Source organism: Tenrec ecaudatus, chromosome 1, assembly GCF_050624435.1.
Source record: "Tenrec ecaudatus isolate mTenEca1 chromosome 1, mTenEca1.hap1, whole genome shotgun sequence".
Taxonomy (NCBI): domain Eukaryota; kingdom Metazoa; phylum Chordata; class Mammalia; order Afrosoricida; family Tenrecidae; genus Tenrec; species Tenrec ecaudatus.
This window is the reverse complement of record NC_134530.1, coordinates 30702366-30726189: the sequence shown is the minus strand read 5'-3', so window position 1 is coordinate 30726189 and position 23824 is coordinate 30702366. Positions and strand designations below refer to the sequence as shown.

General features: G+C 40.4%; 1 protein-coding gene across 6 annotated transcripts in view; it reads right to left on the bottom strand.

The window, feature by feature from the left end:
* Nucleotides 1-23824, bottom strand: part of CAMTA1 (calmodulin binding transcription activator 1) — a 1074576-nt gene that overhangs the window by 980448 nt on the left and 70304 nt on the right. For 3 of the 6 annotated variants that reach the window (XR_012784534.1, XR_012784533.1, XR_012784535.1), the window contains exon 4: nt 6014-6097. The exons of 2 other annotated variants lie outside the window; for them this stretch is intronic. Coding sequence is in view for 1 of the 4 variants with exons in the window: in XM_075550592.1 (XP_075406707.1) it covers nt 6089-6097 (9 nt within the window). In the remaining 3 variants the exon portion in view is untranslated. Of the gene's footprint in view, nt 1-5836; nt 6098-23824 lie in introns of those variants that run through there. One more of the 6 variants, XM_075550592.1, reaches the window with a different exon arrangement.

The following is a 23824-nucleotide window of genomic DNA, read 5'->3' as shown; positions in this document are numbered from 1 at the left end:
TGTGTGGAGAGTGTAAATCTACTCTGAGTCCTGTGCCCAGGAGGAATGCCACATAGTGTCATGGCAAACACAGTCAGCGTTTCCCAGGAAAACAGTAATCACAAATAACAACAAACATGGCTTTCTGGCTGTGGAGCAAGTGTGTTGCCTTCTTCTCCCTTCATTAACTCCCTTTCTGGCAATGACAGATTTTCACTGAAGAACACCAAAAATCACAACCTTTTATGCCGTGCTATGCGTTTGTCTCTGCAAATGTCTCAAGAGGTCCTCGGAACCAACTAGTTAGGGCACCTGACTTTCCCATGGCCAGCTAAGGTGCCCTGCTCGCCCTCAATTCATGCTCGCCTTCTGATGGCATGTGCGACCGTCCACTTGTTCACAGGAAAGAGGTGAAAAGCAGAGGAAGGCTCTGCTGACCATTTCTCCATTATGTCTCACAGTGGACAGCGAATCATTCATGCTCACAGATGTCAGGGCCTTTGCTGCATTCTTTGCCCAGCATACATGGAGAGACAGGCTCAAAGAGCACATGCGAGCTGGCCATGAGACTCCAGGAGGCACTTTCCCTTCTATTCTTCATCATCAAAACAAGAGGCTCAATCAGATATTCTCTAATCTTTCTGGTACTAAAAAATGGGCAGGAGATACACCCGAAGCCTTAACTAAATGAATCGAGCACAGTACAAGTATGTTCTATTGCCCAACATCCTGTTCTATTCAGCAACTAAAGCCCAGTGCTTCTCAACCTAATTCTATGACACTAAGATTTTGAAGATAAACCATCTCATTGAGAGATAACAATAACAAAATGTGAAAGTGTTCAGCCTAATGGGGACAGTGCCTACCTATGCCTTTGAAAGACAGATAAGAAAATTAAGAAAAGTCCAGATGAAGACTTACTAAGTCAGCAGTTCTCAACCTGTGGGTTGCGACCCCTTTGGGGAGGGGGGGGGGTTGAACAACCCTTTCACAGGGATCACCCGATTCATAACAGTTGCAAAATGACAGTGTGAAGTAGCAATGAAAATAATGTTATGGTTGGGGTCACCACCACAAGGAACTGTGATGGAAGGGTCGTGGCATGAGGAGGGTTGATGGCCACCGCAAGGACTTCAAGGTCCTTCATGACAACCCCACACAACTGGAAGGACACTGGAAAGATGGGTGGATAAGAAGAACAAAGGAAGGGAGGCAGGGAAAGGAGGAACTGGGAGAGAGGCGGCAAGAAAATGATAAGAGGGAAAGCAACCCAACCCTCTTCTTCAGCTAGCTCTCCTCCATCGCACCTGGCAGGCAACACATTTCACTTCTGCTTTGCCGCACGGTGGCAAACTTACAAAGTCAGGTGGGTAGCGCTCTAATTTAATACTGCATTTAGCTGTGATGGTCAGGTTGCGCTGACAGCAGGCTATTCTAGAGCGGATGACTGGGATGTTTCCCATGAAAAGGGTGCTGCATTACTGAATTGGCCCACAAAGGCGCCTTTTAACTTACAGTGTAGCCAACTATAGAATTAGTAACACTGGCCATGTTCTGGAAGCATAGATCCATATGTGCAGAAAGTCATTTACCTTTTTCCTTGTTTGTAAAATAAGTTTCCTGTATTTCTGAACCTTATCAATATCACTAGGAGCCCTGGTGGAGTAGTGGGTAATGCGTTGGGCTCCCGACTACAAAGTCAGCAGCTCAAAACCACCAGCCACTCCTTGGGAGAGACATAAAGCTTTCTATTACCAGAAAAAGATGCAGTCTTGGCAACCCATGGGCAGCTCTACCCTGTCCTATGGCGTCACTATGAGTCAGAATTGACTCCATGGTAGTGAGTTTGGTTTTCTGGTTGTTTTGTAAATCAGTATCACTGGTTCTCTGAAGGGCAAAAGCAAAGTTGGGGTGGGACCGGCCTCTGTACTTTTTCAGAGCTGTACAAGTGATCTGGATGTGCAGCCAAGCAAAGGGAACTCTGCTACTTGGTCCCTAAATGAGTCACCTGTACGACAGAGCCTTCCTGGTCATGGTAGTGGGGAATCACAAGAGCCAGCTACATGGGCATGAGGGCTTACTAAGTTAGGGGTGTACTGTTTTAAGGAGTCCTGGTGGCAGTGGCTAAAGAGCTTGGCTGCTAACTGAAAGGTGGCTTAAACCCACCAGCCACTCCATGAGGTAAAAATGAAGCTGTTCACTTCCTTGAAAATGCTCCAAGGCGGTTCTACCTCTGTCCTATGGTGTCACTATGTGTCAGAATCAACTAGAAAGCAAGGTTTCTTTTTTTCCTTCTCTTGTTTTAAGGTACCACTTCTAACCAAAATGGCAGACTCACTTTGGGCTAGTAGTTAATGCAGCAGTTGCTGCCAAGTGAATTCCTTTGCTTTACTGGAACTATGACCTTGGGCAAGCTTGTTTAACCTATATGAGCATGGGGTTCTCATTTGCAAACTGTGGTTATTAATAAACCACCTACATCATAGGTAATTGCAGATCATTAAAGTGCATGTAAAGCACTTGGAACAAAGAAAGGCACGCAGCAGTGAGTGAGTGTCCTTCCCACATACTCTGCTAGGATGAAGGGTGGAAACCTCAAAACCCCCCCAAGCAGTTTATTTACTAGCTGCAGATAAAAGAGGGAGTACACACCAAGTCTCACAATGATCTTTTTTCCTGCTGTTGTACTATGTTCTTGGATAGGGTTGTTCAAGTCTATGACCTTCTGAGCCCCTGTGAATGGGTTCGCACCTGGAACCTTTCAGCTCAGAGTCAAGCAACTAAGCATGTGTGCCACCAAGACCTTCATTCTGACATTAAGAGGACTGCCAAAACCAGCTAAAACAAATGAACGGTACCCAGGGCTTTCCTAAGTTAGGAACCCAGCTTTCACTTTAAACCCCTGGCTTAATTATCATTAACCATTAAATTCCTCTCTAAGCATACAGGTCTTTCAAGACAAAGACAATGTTAGGAAAAGCCTTAACATTTTATGGAGTACCTGTGCCCCTCAGAATGCCACTTCATGCAAAATCTCCTTTCTGATTGGGACCTCTGGGCAGTGTTGGGCAAGGCTGCATACTCACACACCCTCCGTGCTACTCTGAGCATTGTGTGCAGTTCGACTCATCTACAACTCACCCTAGTCCTGTGGCATTCATTCCCATTTTAATGAGGAAGACACTGAGGGAGGTCAGTAATTTGCAAGAGGTCAGGAGAGCTCCAAACCAAGGCAGTCAGCTCAAATCCAATCTCCTGGCCATTCTGCACAGGAGGAATAGGACTGCAACCAGCATGAGCAGAAGATGAGGTTCAAGTGCCCAGTGTATCTGCAAAACAGCATCCCACTCATCCTGCTAACAACCCTAAAAAGCAAGGAGGAGATACACAGTATCTACATTTCACACAGGATAAAGCTGAAGCAGCAGATATGAAATGTTTTCTAAACTCCTAGATATAAAACCAAACAACCAATTCCATTTTTTTTACATTAAAATGGCAACATTTGGGGTCTTCCTATTTGAGTGTTTAGGCCTGTGTGACTATCTTAAAAGACACCAACGCCTATAAACAAATAAGACACCGAGGCCATAGTCAGAGGCCTTGCTAGCTGGTCAAAAGCCACTGTTCTCTCAGACTAGGGGCTTCACGCTGAATCATATTTCTCACTAGAATTCCCCAATACTAACCAAATCAACAGTGCTTACTGAAAGTAATAAATGCATTCACATAACTAGCTCTTATCTTAAAATGTATTCAGCAGAAAATTCTAAAGAAAACTTAATTGATCTAATTGCAAACTAAAACATTATAATAAGTAAAATTTCTCTTCTGCACCTAGTAAACAAGTCTCTTTGGTTCCTACTGTGCTTATGAATAAGAGATCTATCTCAAGAGTGCAGGAGCACCCACAGGAGATTCAGACTGAGGTCCTGATTCTGTCCACTGAGAGCCGGTAGCTCTCCTGAAGAGCCAGTTGGGCACTGGGACTGCTGAGCAGAGGGAAGGGGCAGACATAGTCACAGACCTTCAGCTTTGTATTCTATGGTCAATAAACTCTAAGTTACACTGAAGAGAGATGGCATTAAAACTTCATTCACTCATTACCACTCAGTCAATTCTGACTCCCAGACTCATAGAGGCCCTACAGGACAGAGTAGAACTGCTCCTGCGGGTTCCGAGGCTCTGAATCCTCATGGGACACCTTGTCTTTCTCCCAAAGTGTGGCTGGTGGGTTTGAACCGCCAACCTTGTGATTAGCAGCCCAATGCATAAGGGACTACACCAGCGGTTCTCAACCTATGGGTCATGACCCCTTTGGGAGGGGTCAAATGACCCTTTCACACAGGGGTCGCCTAAGACCGTATTTCCAATGGTCTTAGGAACCGAGATACCACTCCTCTATCCATCTCCAGGAAGTCCATCCAAATGCAGATATGCCCACATACGGGGTCACCACAACATGAGGAAGTAACTATATTAAAGGGTCACAGCATTAGGAAGGTTTGAGAACCACTGAACTACACCACCAGAGCTCACTCAAGGCACCAAAGGAACAAATGAAAGGTTTTCAGTGGGTGGGGGTGGGGGGGGGATTAGAGTTTGGGGGAATCTAGAAAATACTCCTGTACAACTCTGGAAAGCACTGTTAACACAAAAACACCTTTAAATTCAAGGTTTGGTGAATAAGCTGCTCCCAACTGTTGGGACATTTATTCTGTGTACAACCCAGGTTTATACACATCGACTGTTTTGCCTGGCCGAGTTTCTCAGTTAGGATGCTTTGAGATTAAGTGAAAAGAGGAGACACCCAACACGTCAAAGGCAGCTGAAAGTACACTGGGCAAGCACAGGCCAGTGAGCTGGAAGTTCACATGAGTACAAATCTCCAATGAGCAGCTCGCTACAACTAATTTTAATTTGTGGTTCTAATGAATGATATAAACTTTTATAGGTACCAACAAAGCTCAGGGAGGACTTAAACCCATTTCCGTGCTCATTTAGCAGCTTCAGCTGTGTGCAATTAAAACATCAGCATTAAATGTTAGAGAATAAAATAATGAGACACTTAAAAAATAATCTGTGCTTCACTGGGCCGTGCTACGAGATTTCACGTGACGTTTTTCTTTTTAAAGTATATGATTTCTTAGGAGTGTCTTGCCAGTTCAAAGGATTAATTCAACTTTGCTCTTTGTCTTTTTATTTTGGTTTGTTTTGCTTTTGACTAAGAATGTACTGAAACAATGCTGACAATAAAAAATGCACTGTGAAAAGCAGTCATGAAACAGCATATGGCCTAAATCCATCTAGTGCATTGACCAGCAGAGTAGACTAACCAGATTTCAGCAGAGGCAAAACTACACTGTTGGCCCTGTTAAAAATTCTTGCTTGTTCTTAACTCCGACCTCCAATAAAGAAATCAAATTGAGGGGAAGATGAATTTTGGAAATGAGATAAGTTTGGTATCATCTAGCCCTTAAAAGGGTTTGAACTTTTCTCCCACAATTACTTGAGAATATAAAATGTATCTGAAGTTGTGGAATGTGGCAGCTAAAACTTACAGATTCAAGTTGCTATTATTTCTGAAACACAAGTTAATCTCAGAGAAAACAGTGTGCATTGATGGTGAGAAGATTGTGCAGGAAGGGGGCTGGCAGTGGCATAGGAAAGGAAAAGGAAGGGGTGTGCGAGAATTGTGGGAGGCAGGAGTGTCGTGTGTGTATGTGTGCGTGTGTGTGTGTGTGCAGAAGCTAATTTAGCTCTTGCAAAACATGAACAGCAAAAGAAATATACTGTATGGGGAAATGCACTCATTAAACTTAAATTTTAAAAGGATGAAAACACAAATTACACTTCATTTTTAAAACTGGAATGAATTTTAATACAGAAAATGAAGACAGCATTTTGCAAATTTATCGCTCAAAGGGGTACCTCTATTTGAGGATATCAGCGTGTTACACTTTGAGAGATGAAATGTTACAGCTTGTACACCAAAATTAAAAAATGAAATTAAATTAAAAAATGAAATGGTTACCAAGGTAATGCAGGTCAGGGGATCAAAGGTGAAGGGTCACACATTATTAAAAAGAAATCCAAAAGGACGGCTGCATCATGATCTCTGCAAAACAAAGGAGCTCCAGTAAGTAAAACTATTATCTCGGAGAATGCACAAGCAAGCTCTTCTTGAAAAGAAGAGTCCACTATCACTGAGCACAGTGATTCCTGACTTCATGTAGAGACATGGTCATTTAGGCCCCATACCAAATTTCAATTACCCGTTAGTCATGAAATCTTGGTTAAAAAAATTTCACCATTCAAGCATAGTAAACCCAAAATATCTCAATTTAAAGTGACTGAGAAGTACTGACATGCCCACACCATTGTCTAGAAAGGGCATGAGTTGCTAAATTTGCCAAATATATCAGAAATCTAATTTGTTAACAGCATGGCGAGGTTGGGTTTTTTTGTTTTTGTTTTCTTTTGCCCCTTCTCTCAAGGAATGAATACTAAAATTGAGTTTTTGCAAATTTGTTTCATTTGCAGTAGCTGCATAAAATTTCCATTATTGGGACATTTAGTATAACAATGTTCTAGAAGACAGCAATAAAATGATACATGATAAAATAAACTGTATAAACTATCTATTAGGTCTGTTCTCACATTCAACTTTCACTACATGAGGAGAAAAAGACATTGTAAGCAAAATAATGTTAGTTTTACTGAAATCACAAAATTAAAAGTAGTTTGACAGGGAATATCTACAAGGAGAGCAAAGTCTCTAACCGGTTAGGCTTCAAGCTTCAACCAACTGTCTCATTCACTCTGGCTCCCCACTCAGAAACTACAGTGGTGGTGATGGTGGTGAGTGCCACTGAGTCTGTTCCGACTCACAGCGACCCCACGGACAATAGGACAAAGCATAGAAGAGGATCAGGTTTCGTTTGGCAATAGGTACCTTACATTTAAACCATGACTCACTTCAATTTAACTTTGCTTTCTTAGCAAGCACAATGAATAGTTATAAAAAATCATTTCTATATTCATGTCACTAGTAAACAAAACGGACAATTCAAGAATAAATACCTAAGTGTTCTCCTCTGAGAACTTTAGCTGCTAGGTTCCCTAATTTTAGATTTCAATTTCTTAGCAAAGTATTTAGTATCAGAAACTGGGCAACAGATTCTAAAAGGCACTGTAAATATGGCTCGCCAGATACAAATGCAACTATAACTAAGAAAAAAGAACTCAGTACTTATTCTTGATATAAAAATGGACACTTGCCATTTCTTCTTCCAGTCTCTAAGTTCGGTTTCATCCCACAATATCTAACATTGGCGTTTACCTGGTTAAAATCAAATTCCAAATGTGCTTATATATTAAAATAGAGACAAATGCCCAAAAGTATTTTATTTAAAGGAGAAAGATATCGTTCCTAGTGGCTTAGAGCAATCAATAAATAAACAAACTCTATAAACACCAAACATATTTTTGTTCCCACTGATTAGGTTTTGTTAAAATAACTCCAAAGAGTTTCATGCATTGGATTCTGAGTGTTAGTGCCTTAAGGCCACGTTTGTAAAAGCATGGTGATTTTTTTTAAGCCCCATAGCTGAGGAGTAAACCAGCATTTCATTTCTCTGGAACGCTCATCTCACATTAAGTCTGTCACATATGTATTTGTGGCTGGGAGGCATGCAAGCAATTTTGAACACTACAGAAGGAATCAATACCCCATCAAAACAATGCAGACGTTGTTTTAGGAGCATCCTTATTGAGACCATTTCAGCATGTTGGTAACAAAAGACAAGAAGCCAGCTGTGTAATGGTCAAATTTTCTTTGACTACGAGGAGAAAGAATAAGCCTATTCAGATCAAATGCTTACACATATCCCTTCATTACCAGAAACACAACTAAATATATTAAATATCATTCACTTCCTGACAGTGAGATGATAAAGTACTTAAAGATGTTTTTTTAAAAATCTTCTAACTCATTTTTTAAGTTCATTAACTCACAAAAACATGTTAGCCCAAATTTTCTACTAGTTTCATCTCTGTCCAAAGCCACCAGGCTGCTCCAGCAGAAAGGCAATCTACAAGTAGTAAAGAACTGCTCTTTGAGTACCTGGAAGGTCTAACCACTGAACAAATTCCCACCAACCGTGCCAAAGAAATGAATTCAACCTAAGGAAGAAAAACACCCAGAACTCTCTCCTACACCATGGCAACCCTGGAAGGTGGCTTTGAATCAAAACTGTGCCAAAGAAAGCAATTTTCAGTAATTTGATAAAGTCTGTGGAGGATTTTAGGAGTCCCTGGCCTGCCTGGCTGGTGCAAATGGTTAGGCACTCATATATTCAAGGAAAGAGGTTGCTGGTTCAAGTCCACCCAGAGGTGCCTTCGAAGGCCTGAAGGTCACAGCCATTGAAACCAATATGCTGTTAAACTCTGACACACATGGGATCATCATGAGTCAAAAACAATTGAGCAAACAACTGAACTGGGCTGTTGTTTATGCACAATTTTAGCTAATCTTTTTCAAATTAGTTTAGGCTGAGGGAGTAAAGGCTATTAGTTAACTGTGATCCCATTTTTAATATTATTACTGGAATGTAATTTAATACACAGAAAGAGGTCTATAAATACTAAGTGATAAAAACACACCTAGGCAATATTGAACTACTTCAGCTTTAAGAATCACCACCAAAAGAGAGCCCACTCCCAGAGCCTGTCTGTCCAAACAAGCACATCTTTTCACAGAAACAATGTAGTAAACAGCAGTTACAGCTGACAACCAACTGCCTACACTTCAACAGAAACTGGGTGACAGGCCGGCTCTGAATTCTTAAGGCCATGGAACAAACATGAGCACCTGCTCTTTTCAAGGTGCTGACCCAGGTGGAAACTTTGGATACAAACTTTCCATTCTAAAACTCATTCTTCCTCCCATCTGTCCCCTTTCTAGACCCCCAGGCAGGCGTACCCATCTTTCTTTCTCCCCACCAGTCTCCCTTCTCCAGGAAGTTTCAGGTGAAGACAGACAGAATGGCCTGCATTCACACATGCTGTCTGTGCAGGAGCCCTGGTGGCACAGTGGTTATTTATGTGATGGGCTGCTAAGTGCAAGGTCAGCAGTCTGAACCCACCAGGCGTTTCACGGAGAAAGATGAGACTTTCTCCTCTACAGAGCTACAGTGTGGGAAACCCACCAGGGCCACTCGACCCTGGCCAACAGGGTCACTATGCGTGGGGACCGACGCAATGGCACTGAGGTTTTTCTTTCTGTATAAACTGAGGGGTTTTCTTATTGCAAGATAAATTCCTAGGTGGCACAAATTCAATTATCTTTATTATCAAAGAGTAGAGAGGCCTAGTCTACCTCAAGAGTATGCCTTCTGTTTCTGTGACTTGTTATGTAAAAGATAGCTAATTTCTTATTCATATCGATCCCATACGACAGAGTAGGCCATAATCCTTGGAGATCAGATCATCAGATCTTTCTCCTAGGGCCACTTGGTGGATTCAAACCACCAACCTTTCAGTTAGCAGCTCAATACTTAATTCTTGAACTGGCAGACTAGTAACAGAATTAAACAGGGAATAAACAATCCTACTAACTCCCCAAACTTTCTAGGTGTAGCTGAAGTATGCATGCTATTCCTAATCTAAAAACTGAAATTTCCGTTATAGTGTTCAATTTGTGAATTAATTACTAAAAATTAGAAACATCTCAAGTGTCGCCTTTACACCATCGCACCACCAGCTCCAGAAAATACTTTTCCAGAGAAATGCTCATATTAAGCCCTCACTGTCCTATAAAAAGCACTTTATAGGAATGTGTTTTCCAACAAACTCAATTTGTACTCTATGTTAATAAAATTCTTTTTGCCAAGGACCGGCATTTATAAGCACAGAGAATTGGTTCGCTTCTGAAATAAGCAGACAGAGAACATAATTTCTAATAAGGGCACATCATGACAGAAAGCCTGCTATTTTCACCTCAAGCATATTTTTTGAAAAGCAAAATATATGGAAGAACTAGGCAGAAATGAGTAATAAAAAATAAAAACATTCAATACTTAGGGAGTCAGGGAAGCTAAAAGGAGACAGTTGAAGAAATCAATTAAAATAGAGTACTATATACTTTAATAATTCCTTACAAATGTCTATGAACTCAATATCTTAATGCTTTCAGTAGCAGAAACTAACCTTAGCAAACATATTCAAAGATTAAAAAATATATATTCAAGCAAAAGTTTATTACAGGGATGAGGGTAGCTTAATTTGTTATCTATAATAATAAATAAATAAATCACCAATATGACATCCAATAAAACAGACAATTCACCAAAATCAAATGCACTTGAGCTAAGTATACCCTTCAGTTAAGTGTGGAACACAGTTCTATTGCCCTTTGTGTTAGACCCTGTGGGTCAAGACCCCTTTGGGGGTTGAATGACCCTTTCACAGGAGTCACCCGATTCCTAACAGTAGCAAAATTAGTTATGAAGTAACAATGAAAATAATTTTATGTTTGGGGGGGGGAGAGGGGGGTGGTCACGACAACATGAGGAAGAACTGTTTTAAAGGGTGACAGCATTAGGAAGGTTGAGAACCACTGCCCTAGGGGAAAATAGTACTAGTAATTTAAAATGCTCACTGACAAGTCAATGCTGACTCATAACAACCCTATAGGACAAGATAGAACTGCCCCGATTAAGTATTTTAATGAAGTTAATTAATTGAGGACCAAATTTCCCAAATACCAATTTACAAACAAGAAAAAGATTCCCCGCTGTTGATTTTATTTCTGTTTAAATTTACTAACCGTGCCAACCAGTGCTTATTTTAATTTTTATGCTGGCTCCTGCTGGGCCAGTCCAGTTCACTTCCTCAATTTGTTGATTGTCAAACTTTAGACTCAACAAGAATCTCCTATTTAAACAAGCATCTTGTGTAAAAGCAGTTTCCCAAATCCTACTACCTGAGAGAATTTAATACACCAAAGGCTGAGCTAAGGAATTCACATTATGGCAAACCCCCCAGGTCAGTTTGAAGTGAAAGACTGTCCTAGAGTGCCCAACGCTACCCTGCACCTATTGACAGATGTAAGCAACAAGTTCCAGCTGATAAGAGGTGCATACATACTGTTCACAAGTAGAAATAAGTCAATACTATAAATTAAAATTATTAATCTAGACTAATTGTATAATAATTACAAAAATATTAGCCTAGGCTAATTTTTTAAAATACCAATAGAGGTCTAAAATCCATTTACACTTTAAACCCGAAAAGATTAAGAGCTAAACTGAAAAACATTTCTAGATAAAGGAATTCCCCGTGTACTTCAAAATCACACTATGTGATACTGGGTTCAAATAAGAACGCTTCTATTTATGGTTTCTGAGATCTTGGTCAAATTATTTCATTTTTCAACTAAATCCCACTTTCTTCATTTATAATATGAAGATAACGACATTCTTCATAGGGTTTCTAAGAATTGATGAAACAATTAAAACTGCTTGGCATAGTACTCAGGGACTGAAACCCAGTGCAGACATTAGTTCTGCGATTACTACGATTATGACACTGAGCATCTTACATTCCTTTTCTTATCTGATGCTTACCAACACTTACAGGGGATATGTAACTCTCTACATTTCTTGCAGTGGTTAAATAATTTGCTCAAGACCTTAAGTCTAAAAATATTCTAGTTAAGATTTGTCCAGATCTGTACTACTCCACAACTGAACACTGAAGCACGTCAGAATCCACACCTGCCCCAACAGTCAATTATGGGTGCTTAACAGGACCCTGGTGGCACTGCTGGCTAAGCACTGATGCTTAATGCTATGAACCTTTAGTACTAAATTCTTCAGGTTGTGGTGACCCCCGAACCCTAAAATTATTTTCGTTGCTACTTCGTAACTAATTTTGCTAGTTATGAATCGGGCGAGCCCTATGAAAGGGTTGTTCTACACACACACACACACACACACGGGGTTGCAACCCACAGGTTGAGAATCGCTGTCCTATAGGGTTATGAGTTGATGGCAACAGATTTGGGGTGGGTAGGGACAGTGCCTGGCTCACTGAGTACTGCATCCTGTGCTCAGCACAGTGGAGGGCACACTGACACTCCAGTACAAGTTGGGTGGGTGGGTGAGTACCCATGAAGGGTGCACAGGCTGAATATACTAGATGCACAACATAGTTACCATAGGCCCTCCTGCACAGTAGTTAAAAAATTCGAGATTTAAATCAAAGAAATCAAATCAGGCACTTACTTGGAAAGAGTAGCTGATTTCAAAACTGAAGGCCTATTCACAAATTAATTTAATTAAAAGGCAAAATTCTCCATTCAACAAGTATTTATTGAGCACTTACTAAGGCAAGCTCTGTACAAAGTGCTGAGATACAACAGTGCATAGAGAGAAATCCCAGCTGTCTACCTTGACCATCAAGAGGTTTCCAACAAACCAGTTGTGTCAGACAGACACTATGTGTTTAATGAAGGAGAAGTGTAAGATGCTATGAAAATCAAAGATTCTGGAAGGGGGTCAAGGAAATAGTCCCCTAGAAAATAACAAAGGGGTGACAGAAATAAGACTCTATGGCCTTGAAGACCTTGTTAAGAATATAGAGTGACATGTAAGGACAATGGGAAGCCCTAAAAAGATTTGAGAATTGGGTTCCATAATCCAACTGACATTTTAAAATTACGACTCTGGCTGAAAAATAAGGAAATAGGCTGGAAGGGAGCAATCAGCCAAGTCGGAAGGTTGTGAAGCAGCCGAGCACAGATGATGGTGGTGCTGGAACTAGAGTGGGGACTGCATATGGTTAGAGGGGTTATGACTTGCTAGTAGAACTGCTAGGAATAGGTTTGGATTCACACCGAGTAAGAAGCAGGGAGGATCCCTAAGGAGAAAACTAATGCAACTGTACAGCAGTCATCTGACACACAGATGACCAGTAATGACGCATGCTGATAGAGAGCGCTTCTCCTGCACACGTGATGAGATAGTGCTTCATCCCTGTGGTCTTCTCACCAAGCCCCGTCATGCATGCCGAATCATCAGAAAAACACCAGACAGACCCAAACTTAGGGACATTTACAAAAGTACCTGTCCAGTTCTCATCAAAATCGTCAAAACAAGGAAACCATCACAGCCAAGGAGATAGAATGACTAAATGGGATACAGAAAAAGGATAAAGACAAAAAAAAAATCTAACTCACTGCTAGAGTTCATTCCGCCTCACAGCAACCATCTAGGACGGAAAAGAACTTCCTGTGGATTCCCCAGTCTGTAACTCTTTATAAGTAGAAAGCCCCATCTTTCTGCCATAGATCTGCACCTGGTGGTTTCGAGTAACAGTTAGCAGATTAATGCATAACCACTACGCCACCAAGGCTCCTTCCTACGAAAAGAACATTAGATTCACACTAAGGCACTCTGAGAATATTGAAAGTACCATGGACTGCTAAAGGACAAACCGATCTGTCTCGAAAGAAGTTCAGCTGGAGTGCTCCTTGTAGGCAAGGATGACAAGACTTCATCTTACAGATTTGGGCATATCGTGAACGACAAGTCCGGGAAAAAGACCATCATGTTTAGTAGGGGGCCAGGGAAGGAGAGGAGACTCTCAAGGAGATGGGTGAATACAGGGGCTGCAACAATGGGCTCAAGCACAGGAACAATTGTGAGGACGGCGCAGGACTGAGCAGTGTTTCATTCTGTTGTGAGTTAAGGTTGTCTAGGTAGGTCCAAATGGACTGGATGGCACCTAACAACAAGGGAACCTGAATAAAGTATGGGTCAGTTAATAACAATGTTATCAACCTTGATTCATTAGTGATACTAACAAGAGAAATGAGTGCCAGGTGAATGGGAACTTGGTATTATTTTTGCTGTTTCCGCAAACCTAATTTTTAAAAATACTCTAAAATAAAAAGTTTATTTCTTTTAAATTACCTCAAAGATGTGTCTTGAGCATCAGGGAGGCTGAGGTGCTATTTTCTGAGATGTGGAAGGCAAGGAAAGAAAGACTGTTGGTTCTACTTCTGACATGGTAAGTGGGAGGAGACAGTGAGACCCTCCAACAGACATCAGGGAGGCAGCTCTGGTGCAAAGCTCAGCAGAGAACTGAGTTCAAACAAGTAAGTTGAGGCACTCTAGGCAAATTAAACTATGTAAATGGGTAAGATAATTTACATTAAGACTAGGTATCAAAATGAGAAGGGGCTAGGCTTAAATCCTGAAAACTACTCATATCTTCAATGGTCACACAGATAAGATGGCCTAGGGTCAAGAACTGAGGAAATTCCATCTCTAGACACTGAGCAGAGGAGATCAAGAAGCATCATCAAGTCAGTGGGAGAAAAGCCAAGAGCATCCATCATCCTAGAAATAGGGAAGGGAAGGCATGCTGAAATTAGATGAATACAAGTGAGAAATCAAATACACTAAGCCCAGAAAAATGCTCCTTGTATTGAACAACGTTGAGATCACAATAATCTAACAAAGGCATTTCAGCAGGAAATTTCAGATTGGAGTGGTTGGATAAGTGAGAAAGTGGATAAAACAGCTATTTTAAGAAAACTGGTTCCCCCATGACAAGGTTGGATATATAGCCCACACCCCCACTCCACCCCCAGAAGATGACAAATAACAGAAAAGTGGGTGAAGGGAAACAACGGACAATGTAAGATATGAAATAATAATAACAATATATAACTGAACAAGGATTCACAAGGGTGGGAAGGTAGGGCAGGGAGGGGAAAAAAGAGGAGCTCAAGTAGAAAATGTTTTGGAAATGATGGCAACATATGTATAAATATGCTTGATATAAGTGATACATGGAATGTTATAAGCGCTGTAAGAGCCCCCAATAAAATGATTTCGAAAAAATAAAGGAAATCTGGTTCTCAGAACATTAAATCCATGTTGTTAAAAGTGACTATTATGAAAAGACTTTAATGCTAGTGCATTATGTGTCAACGTCTCCTGCATGTATGCAACATGATGCAAAAAGATCAAAGTCCAAACCCACTGTCATGAAATCGATTTTGACTTATATATGAACCCTATGTAGGGTTTCCCATGCTTTCTAAATCTTTACAGAAGGGAACTGCCTCGTTTTTCTCCTGAGGAATTGCTGGTGGATTTGAACTGTACACTGAGCAGTTAGTGGTCCAACATTTACCCAACACCACCACTAGAGCTCCTTACACAACACACACAGTCTACAGGTGTTCTGAAGCAGGGATTTCCCCACCCTCCGCCCTCTGAGCCCTACTACTACCTGTGCTACCTAGACTCCTGATCAGTAGAGCTGACCTCAAGCCCTTCTCCACTTACCCATCATGGCCTATAAATATTTTGATGTGAGAAAGATTGGAAAACAATGGCTAAAGCAGGCGTCCCCAAACTGCGGCCCGCCAAGGACATTTATCCAGCCCGCCAGATGTTTTTGTCCTGTTTGTTTTTTCACTTCAAACTAAGACACATGCAGTGTGCATAGGAATTTGTTAAGTTTTTGGTTTTTTAAACTATAGTCCGGCCCTCCAACAGGTCTGAGGGACAGTGAGCTGGGCCCCTGTTTAAAAAGTTTGAGGACCAATGGGCTAGAGAAAGGAAGATTACATATTTTTCCAATTGTATCTTTAGCCATCATATCATCCCATAGGAGACCTCATGGCACAGTGGTTACACGTTAAGCTGCTAATCACCAGGTCAGTTGTTTGAAACCACCAGTCCCCCTGTAGGACAAAGACGAGAGCTCTCTATTCCCATAGAGCTAGTCTCAGAAACTCGCAGTTCTAAGATCTATAGCAGGGACCCCTGTTCTACAGGGCAGCACGCTTTGGTTGTTGTTGTTGGGTGCTGTGCAGTCGGTGTCCTCTGTGCAACAGAATGCAATACTGCCCAGTTCTATGGCATCCTCAGAATTCTTTCCTATGTTTGAGCACACTGTGGGAGCTGCTGTGTCAATCCATTTCATTAAAGGTCTAACTCGTTTGCTGACCTGCTTTACCAAGCATGAGGTCCTTTTCCAGGTACTTGTCTCTCCTACATGTACTGTTATGCCATCACCAGATCCAAGGAGCTGTACCCCCCCCTAGGGTAAGATTTGTTTGTTCTGGCAGTTCATGGTACTTTCAGTATTCTTCACCAACACCATACTTCAAATATATCAATTCTACAGTCTTCCTTTTTCATTGTGCAACTTTCACATGACTATGAGGTAACTGAAAATAGCATAGCTGGGTGAGGCATCCCTTAGTCCTTCTCAAAATGATGTCTTGATATTAAAATGTTTAGCTCTATTACAATTCTTAAAATGAAAATGTAAAACAAAGAAAAAATCTAGGAAGGGTATTTAAGAATCTTGTGATGGGGAAGGATATTCTAAGCGTGAGGTCAGAAATTTCTTTTTCAAAAGAAATACACAGAAGAGTGAAGAAAGGGGTTGAAGAACCTACTACCAAAAAAGAACAAAAGGTTGACAGATAATTCAAAAGAAGTAATTTCAATGGCCCAAACACTAAATCTCAGAGAAATACTGGAAATACCAAGTGTTGGCAAGAACCTACGGAAATGTACACTCTTAAATTAGCACAGCCTTTCTAGAAGACCACAACAAAAATGTGGACTCTGAATGAGTAACTATCCTAGGACTCATCCCTAAGAAAGGCACTGTGCTAAAGTATGTGTGCAAGATTGCTTCCTGCATCCTCCACTATAGGAGCAAACGACTGTGACAGCCAATAAGGGGCTGGCTTTCAAATATTCTGGGAAATCATACTAAATAGTTAAGACACACACACACGTACTGTGATGAGGAGAAAGTTAAGAAATAAGTATAAAAGATTCTGTGTGTTGAGGGGGGGACACATATCATACCCACCTATTTAAACTCGGGACTTAACATATTTTAAAGGTCAAAAAATTAAAACCAATTATCAACTATATTGTATATAAAACAATGGCTGTTTTCCAGATGTTAATTTTCAGGGAACGTTTAAGATTTTTTTAAATTTTCTGTGCTCTTTCTTCAAGACCCTGGTGGCATAGTGGTTACACATTAGGCTGCTAACCAAAAGTTCAGCAGTTCAAAACCACCAGTTGCTCCGAGGAAGTAAATGAAAAAGAGTTAGTCTCAGAACCCTCCAGAGGCACCTCTAGTGTGTCCTATGGGGCTGCTCTGAGTCCGACTCAACTCAATGACAGTGAGTTTGATTTTACACTCCTTTCTTGTTCGAAGCAAAATTTCAAGAGATCAGGCTTACAAGCTGGAATGAGAAAGGCGGGGTCCCTGAGGCTATGGCCCTTATTCTTCTAGTCTGGAACTGAACTGGCCCGCGGGGTAATCAACCATAAGAGCAAAGGGGCGCATTTACCCAAGACAAAGTTCAGAGAGTTAGGGAAAAGAAGGCATAAGAAAACAGAGAACTCAGGGAGGAATTGGGATTAGTGACAGCACATTGAGGGGATTTCAATCAATGAGTTAATACAAAATGTGTAAAAAATTTTCATGTAAAACTGGTCATCTCTTCTGTAAACCTTCACCTAATTTACAAGGTTTTTTTAAAAAGCAAAATGTCATTTTTGAGGACTACAGTACACCTATCCTCAAAAATGATATCTTTACTTTTTTATTTTTTTTAACTTGTGAAAGATGAGGCTTTCATAAACAGTGTCTCAGAAACCCACAGGATCAGTTCTGCCCTATAAGGTTGTCATGAATCAGAACCGACTCAACAGCAATTGAGTTGTTTCCTCTACTCGTTAATATGCAAAGTTCTTCAAATACACAAAAACTTCCAACTAAGACTGAATGGTCTTAAACATCTGTCTTTTCAACAAATAAATGCCCTGTATTCGGCAGCCAGTTAAAATTTTCTTGAGCTATGTCTAAGTCGTGCATGGCAGTGGAATCTTAAAATATAGAGCATAAGACTCAGCAAACAAAAGACCTTTTTTTCCCCATACATACTGTGTCAAGTAGATATTATGTCAACTTGCACCTTTGTGAAAGTATAGGGGTGAAGTCCAACCTATCTATATTAAGTCACAGACTATGATGCCTCCTTGCGGGTGTCATCTTTTTAGGGTGTCTTTTACAGATACACTGAGAACTTCTCTCTTTCACCTTTTGCCTTCCTCTTAATGGAACTTCACTGGGACTCTGTGCCTGCCTCCAGAGGTAAGGCCCATGTGGGCCATGAACCTGGAGAACTATGAGTACCCTGCCGTGTTTCCGCTGACCTTGAATCCATGAAACCTTGCTCCCAACTTCACCTTTCTGCATCATTGGCCTGCAGCTACGTGAGTCTATAGAGGGCACCTGCTAGCATCAGACCTATGGACTTGAGTTAGACTGGACTGTCTCGCTGACATAAAGTTCTTTCCTGCATACATCTGAGTGTCATTGGCTTTGTTTCTCTAGATAATTCAGTCGAGAATAGGCCACACCTAAATGGTCGCCTATGTGATTTCAAGCAAACAAGATCGTCACCATGAGTCTAAACTTACTCAAAAGGCCACAGGGAAAACACCTACTAGAGCAGGGGTTCTCAACCTGTGGGTCGGCCACCCCTTTGGGGTTCGAACAACCCTGTCACAGAGATTGCCCGAGTCATAACAGGAGCAAAATTACAGCTATAAAGTAGCAACAAAATCAATTTTATGGTTGGGGGGGTCACCACCACAAGAGGAACTGTATGAAAGGGTCGCAGCATTAGGAAGATTGAGAACCACTGCACTACAGGATCAGCCCAATTAACCTAAGAGAAGAGTCACTGCCGAGACTATAACTTTAAAAATCGTAAGAGAAATTACAACTCAGTTAAAATGGTTTCTCTCAATGGTACAAAAACAACCACAACACACATATACACACCACTTTAATGCAGGACAATACTGAAATAATTTGTAAATTAATTTCAAAATATAATGCCAATGAAACAGTAAACTCTACATCTTTCTTGCTTTTTTCTTCTCTTGCCATTCTGCAACTCCTTCTTCCCATATCCCCCTACTATTGATTCATTCATACATTTCTTTTGACCACCGACTTATGTGTCAGGCACCATTATGCACTATGGGGAAACAACAGGGAATAAAACATACATAATCTCAGCCCTCATGTGTTGTACCTTCTAGAGATAAAGTGAATCAATGATACCCACTGCTTTAATGCTACTTCCCACTGACCACCCCCATTCACCACTTCTGAATCTCGCGTCAGTATATTTTATGTTTCTTTTTTAAACTGCACATAGCACTTTCTTTTGCTTGCTGTCATTCTCCCCACATTAGATGATAAGCTTCCTAAAAGCAGGAATTTTTACTGTGGCTGTGCTTTTTCCAAAAGTTTAGAATACTACCTGGGCACATCAATACTAAAATATTTGTTAAAGAATGCCCTTTCTGCTCTTGCTGCCTCATCCATCCATTTTTAAGTAACTGCTAACATCTACCCCTTCTGTAAGAAGTCCTGGTTGCATATTGGACTACACACAAGGCAAGGTCAAAGGTTCAAACCTACCTGCTGCTCTGCAAGAGAATGATGAGGCCGTCTGCTCTTAAAAAGATCTGAAGTCTCCCAATTCCCAAGGGAGGGGGCAGTCCTACTCTGCCCTACAGGGTCATACACTGTGAGCATGGAGACTCTGGGGCCTAATCTGTAAAGCAAACACCTGGTACCCAAGAATACCCAGCAGTTACCCAACTCCAACACACCTACTTAAGGCGACTTCAGTGGACTCGGGAGGACAGGTTCCTGGTAAATTCCGGTGGGCAGACACTCACTGGCATAAACCTGCAGGATTTCTCTGCAGCACAGTTGTCTTAGCCATGACCTCTGGATAAGGTTCTAGCTCAGTCCTAAGGACAGGGTTGTATTTCAGGCCTCAGGCTAGCAGCTGCTCCTTGTTTCTGCTAGTCCTAAATTCTCTAAGAGTTTTCTTCATCTTTTACGAGTAAATCTCTCATTGCTTCAATTCTCTGAGATGCTTTATAGCTGTTTACTCAGTTCCTTAATTTAAAAAGTATGTCATCATCTCCCATGATGACTGTGGATTGCTAGTTTCATCTTGTTTAGCTTTATGTATTTTGGGGGGCATGTGTTTAGGGGCATATAAATGAAGCACTGTTGTGTTGCCATGGTGAGCTGAATACTTCTTCTTTAGGGAATGCCTGTCTCTATCTCTGATAAAGTTTTTCTGCCCTAATGTAGTACTATGGCTTGTGTGTTACTGTGAGGCTGGAAGCTATGCTACCAGTATTTCAAATACCAGTAGGGTCACCTATGATGGACCGATTTCAGCAAAACTTCCACACTAAGACAGGCTAGGAAAGAAAACTTGGCAATCCACTTTGGGGGGATTAGAAAGGGGGGTGGAACCACAGGATTCCACAGCAGGACATTGTTGGCACAGTGTCAGGTGAACCCATCTGGTTGGAAGCTACTCAAAATACAACTGAGGAAGAGCTGCCTCCTCAAAGTAAAGTTAACTTTAATGACAAGGATGGAGCAAAGCTTTTGGGGACCTTCCTTAGATATGTTATCAGAAGAAAGCAGTCCCTGGAAGACATCATGTTTGGAAAAGTCGAGGGTCAGCAAAAAAGAAGACAAGCTTTGATGAGATTGACATAGTGGCTGAAACAAGGGCTCAAAACAACATGACTGTGAAGATGGAGCAGGACCAGATGGCCTTTCATTCTGTTGTACAGAGGGTGGATATGAGTTGGAACCAACTCCACAGCACCTAACCAAAAGAAAGTCTACTTTATTAATAAAGGCACACCAGCTTTCAAGGGTTAGTGTTACTTTCACCCTTTCCTAATCCTTGGAAGCAGCTCAGAGTTGTAATACGTCTCTCAGGTTTGTTTAGTGTGTGTGTGCTCTTGTCATTTAAATCTACTATTTTAGTTATCTAATACTCTTAGAGCAGAAATAACACAAGTACACGGGTGGATGGCTTAACAGACAGCTTAGGAGGCCGGAAGTTTGAATACAGAGCTCTCTGGAAGAAGGTCCTTGTCTTCTGCTTCTGCTTCATTCCTTGGAAATCTCCGCGTACCTGAGTATCTATCTTTCCCAACCGCTGCTTCCTTAATCTGCTCCTTTTATGTTCTGTGAAAGATTGACTCAAAGCACACCTTACACTAATTCTATGTCATTAACAAAGTAAAGGCAGCACATTCCCAACTGGAATGATAACTACAGGCAGAGAGGCTAGGAGTTACAACACCTATCTTGAGAGGGTCATAATTCAAGCTCTAACATCCAGTCACAAATCTTTGGCTTTTAATAAGCTTCCTTTGTTTATATTTACTATTACTGCTGATGAACTGGACTTATGTCTAGTATATCATTGTTTGCTTCCTTCCCCCATGTTGTATTCCTTTCTTTCATCCTTCTTCTGGATGAAGCAACTTTTATTACTATTTCAAAGATTAAGGGTTGAATTGGACCTCATGAAATGTATGTAAATCCTAATTCCTGTAACTGTGGAAAAGGTACCCTGGTGGCAGAGGATTACACATTGGGCTAACCAAAAGGTCAACAATTTGAATCCCTCAGCCACACCTCAGGAGAAAGATGAGGCTTTCTGTTCCAAACAAGATTTACAGCTTCAGAAACCCAACGGGGGCAGTACTATATTGTCTTCTACTATCTCAATGAACTGGAATCAACGCAATAGCATTGAGTTTAGTTTCGGGTTTTTCAACCTGTGGAAGAAACCCCCACTTGGGAATCCATGTTTTCTTTGTAATATTATCACTTTCAAGATCTAAAAGAAGCAGATTAAGTAAAAGTGAGCAAGAAAGCAAGCAGGAGTGGAGTAAAACTGTATGTCAGAAAGTTCTCTCTAATGAAAAGAAAATGCTAGAAAAGTTGTGACATGGATTTTTCCTCAGAGCAGAGAGAAAACCTTTCCCTAGATCTAGTGCCCTGAATTCAAACTTCTAGTCTCCTAAAGTGTGAAAAAAATTAATTTGTTGTTAAAGCCACCATCGTGGGGTATTTATAATAAGCGCTAAGAAATTAAGATACTTATTTTTGTTGTGTATTCTATGTATAATTTCATAATGACTACCCTAGAAATTACGACATGTAATCTTGGTTTACCACATTATCAAGTAAATAACTCTACACTATAATTTTCCAAAATAATTTTACCATTTCACACCAACTCTATTTACATATTAACAATTTATACAGTATTACTGATTTTTAATTCTATGTATGTATTTTACCATATAAGACATTACTCTGCTTCCTCGTTCAATATTCATTTATCTTCACTATCATATTTATCTACTCTTTGGTGACTGACTCAATGGCAGTGATTTGTTTTTGTAATTCATTCCTGCATCTTAAAACTATAATCCCAGATCATTTCTCTTCTGATCAAAGAAAAAAATTTTAGTACTTCCCTTAGTACAGGTCTAGGTGATGATTAATTCTATTTTTATAGATCTGAAAAGATGATCATTTTATCTTTACTTCTGAAAGATACTTTTGCTGAGTAGAAAATGCTGCTTTGGCAATTTATCTTCTTGTTTTACATTTTGAAAGTATAAGTCCATTTTCTCCTGACTTCTGCTGAAAAAAATCTGCAGCTCGTCTTATTGCTCTTTTTAATGTAATATGTCTTTTTTTAATCTAGCTATTTTAAAATTTTTTTCTCCTTATCTTTGGTTTTCAACTCTCTTTGGTTCCATGTGATTTTATTTCACCTTTTTTTTCCCACCCTTTTTTAATGTCTATAATTTGATCCTTTTGTCTGTTGTGGGCAATTTGTAGCCACTATCTGCCCATAAGACAAGCCCTGGTGGCACTATGAGTTAGGCATTAGACTTTTGTCTTTCAAAAGACTCCAACAACAACAAAAACAAAGGACTACGGCCAATTTAAACATATAAAAATAAATGGACCAATTCTTTCTCTGACCCTCAATCAAAAGGCAAGGAGCAAGAGGCAAGATCAGGCCTCATCACCTAGTCTCTAAAGACTCCTTCCAAAAAGGTCAAAATACCCTTTAAGACAAAAGAATTACTATAATTATCAGAAATTGGGTGATTTGCCATCATAAAATAACTGTGAACAAGTTCTCTGTATTGTAGAGGGATTTTAAGAAGCCAAAACAAATTACAATGAAACATGCCAGAAATGAAATGGTAAGGGCTTGAATTTTGAAAATACAGATTATTTAAACAAACTTTAATAGCAATTAAGATTTGTCGTATACAGGCTTAAAGTATTTCCAAGCTTTTTCGGTAACTTGGCAGATACTAAAAAGAGTTAATATTCAAGTTTCTATACTTTCACTTTTGATGCTAGAAAGAATACCAAGATATATATACACACATATGAGTCTAGTGATTAGTGTGTGCATATATGCCACAAAAAAACAAAATTTTAAAGTTTTTTTTAAAAAAGGAACTAATTGAGTAATCAAAGTTTTATGTTTGGCTAAGCTTGAATGGGTTAATAAACAGAAGTTATTTTATTTAAAACTTAAAGTTAATTTATTAACCCATCATTGAAGTAATGTTAAGTGGTAAAGAATTAACTTTCTTAATAAGATAACAAAATTTTCTTTGATTACAAGGTTGAAGAATTAATTTATTATTTTTGTACTCCCTGTCAAAGGCAATGGCTCAATGACTGTGGTAGTCCCCCCTAATCTGGTGTCAATTTAAGGATTAAGAGTGTAGGGGTGGAGTCTAGGCTGTCAATCTGGAGATAGCCAATGAGACTTCTGTGGGCATGGCCTTCTCCTGAGAATTCTGGGAAATCTGGGACTTCCTCCTTGGAGGCAAAGACA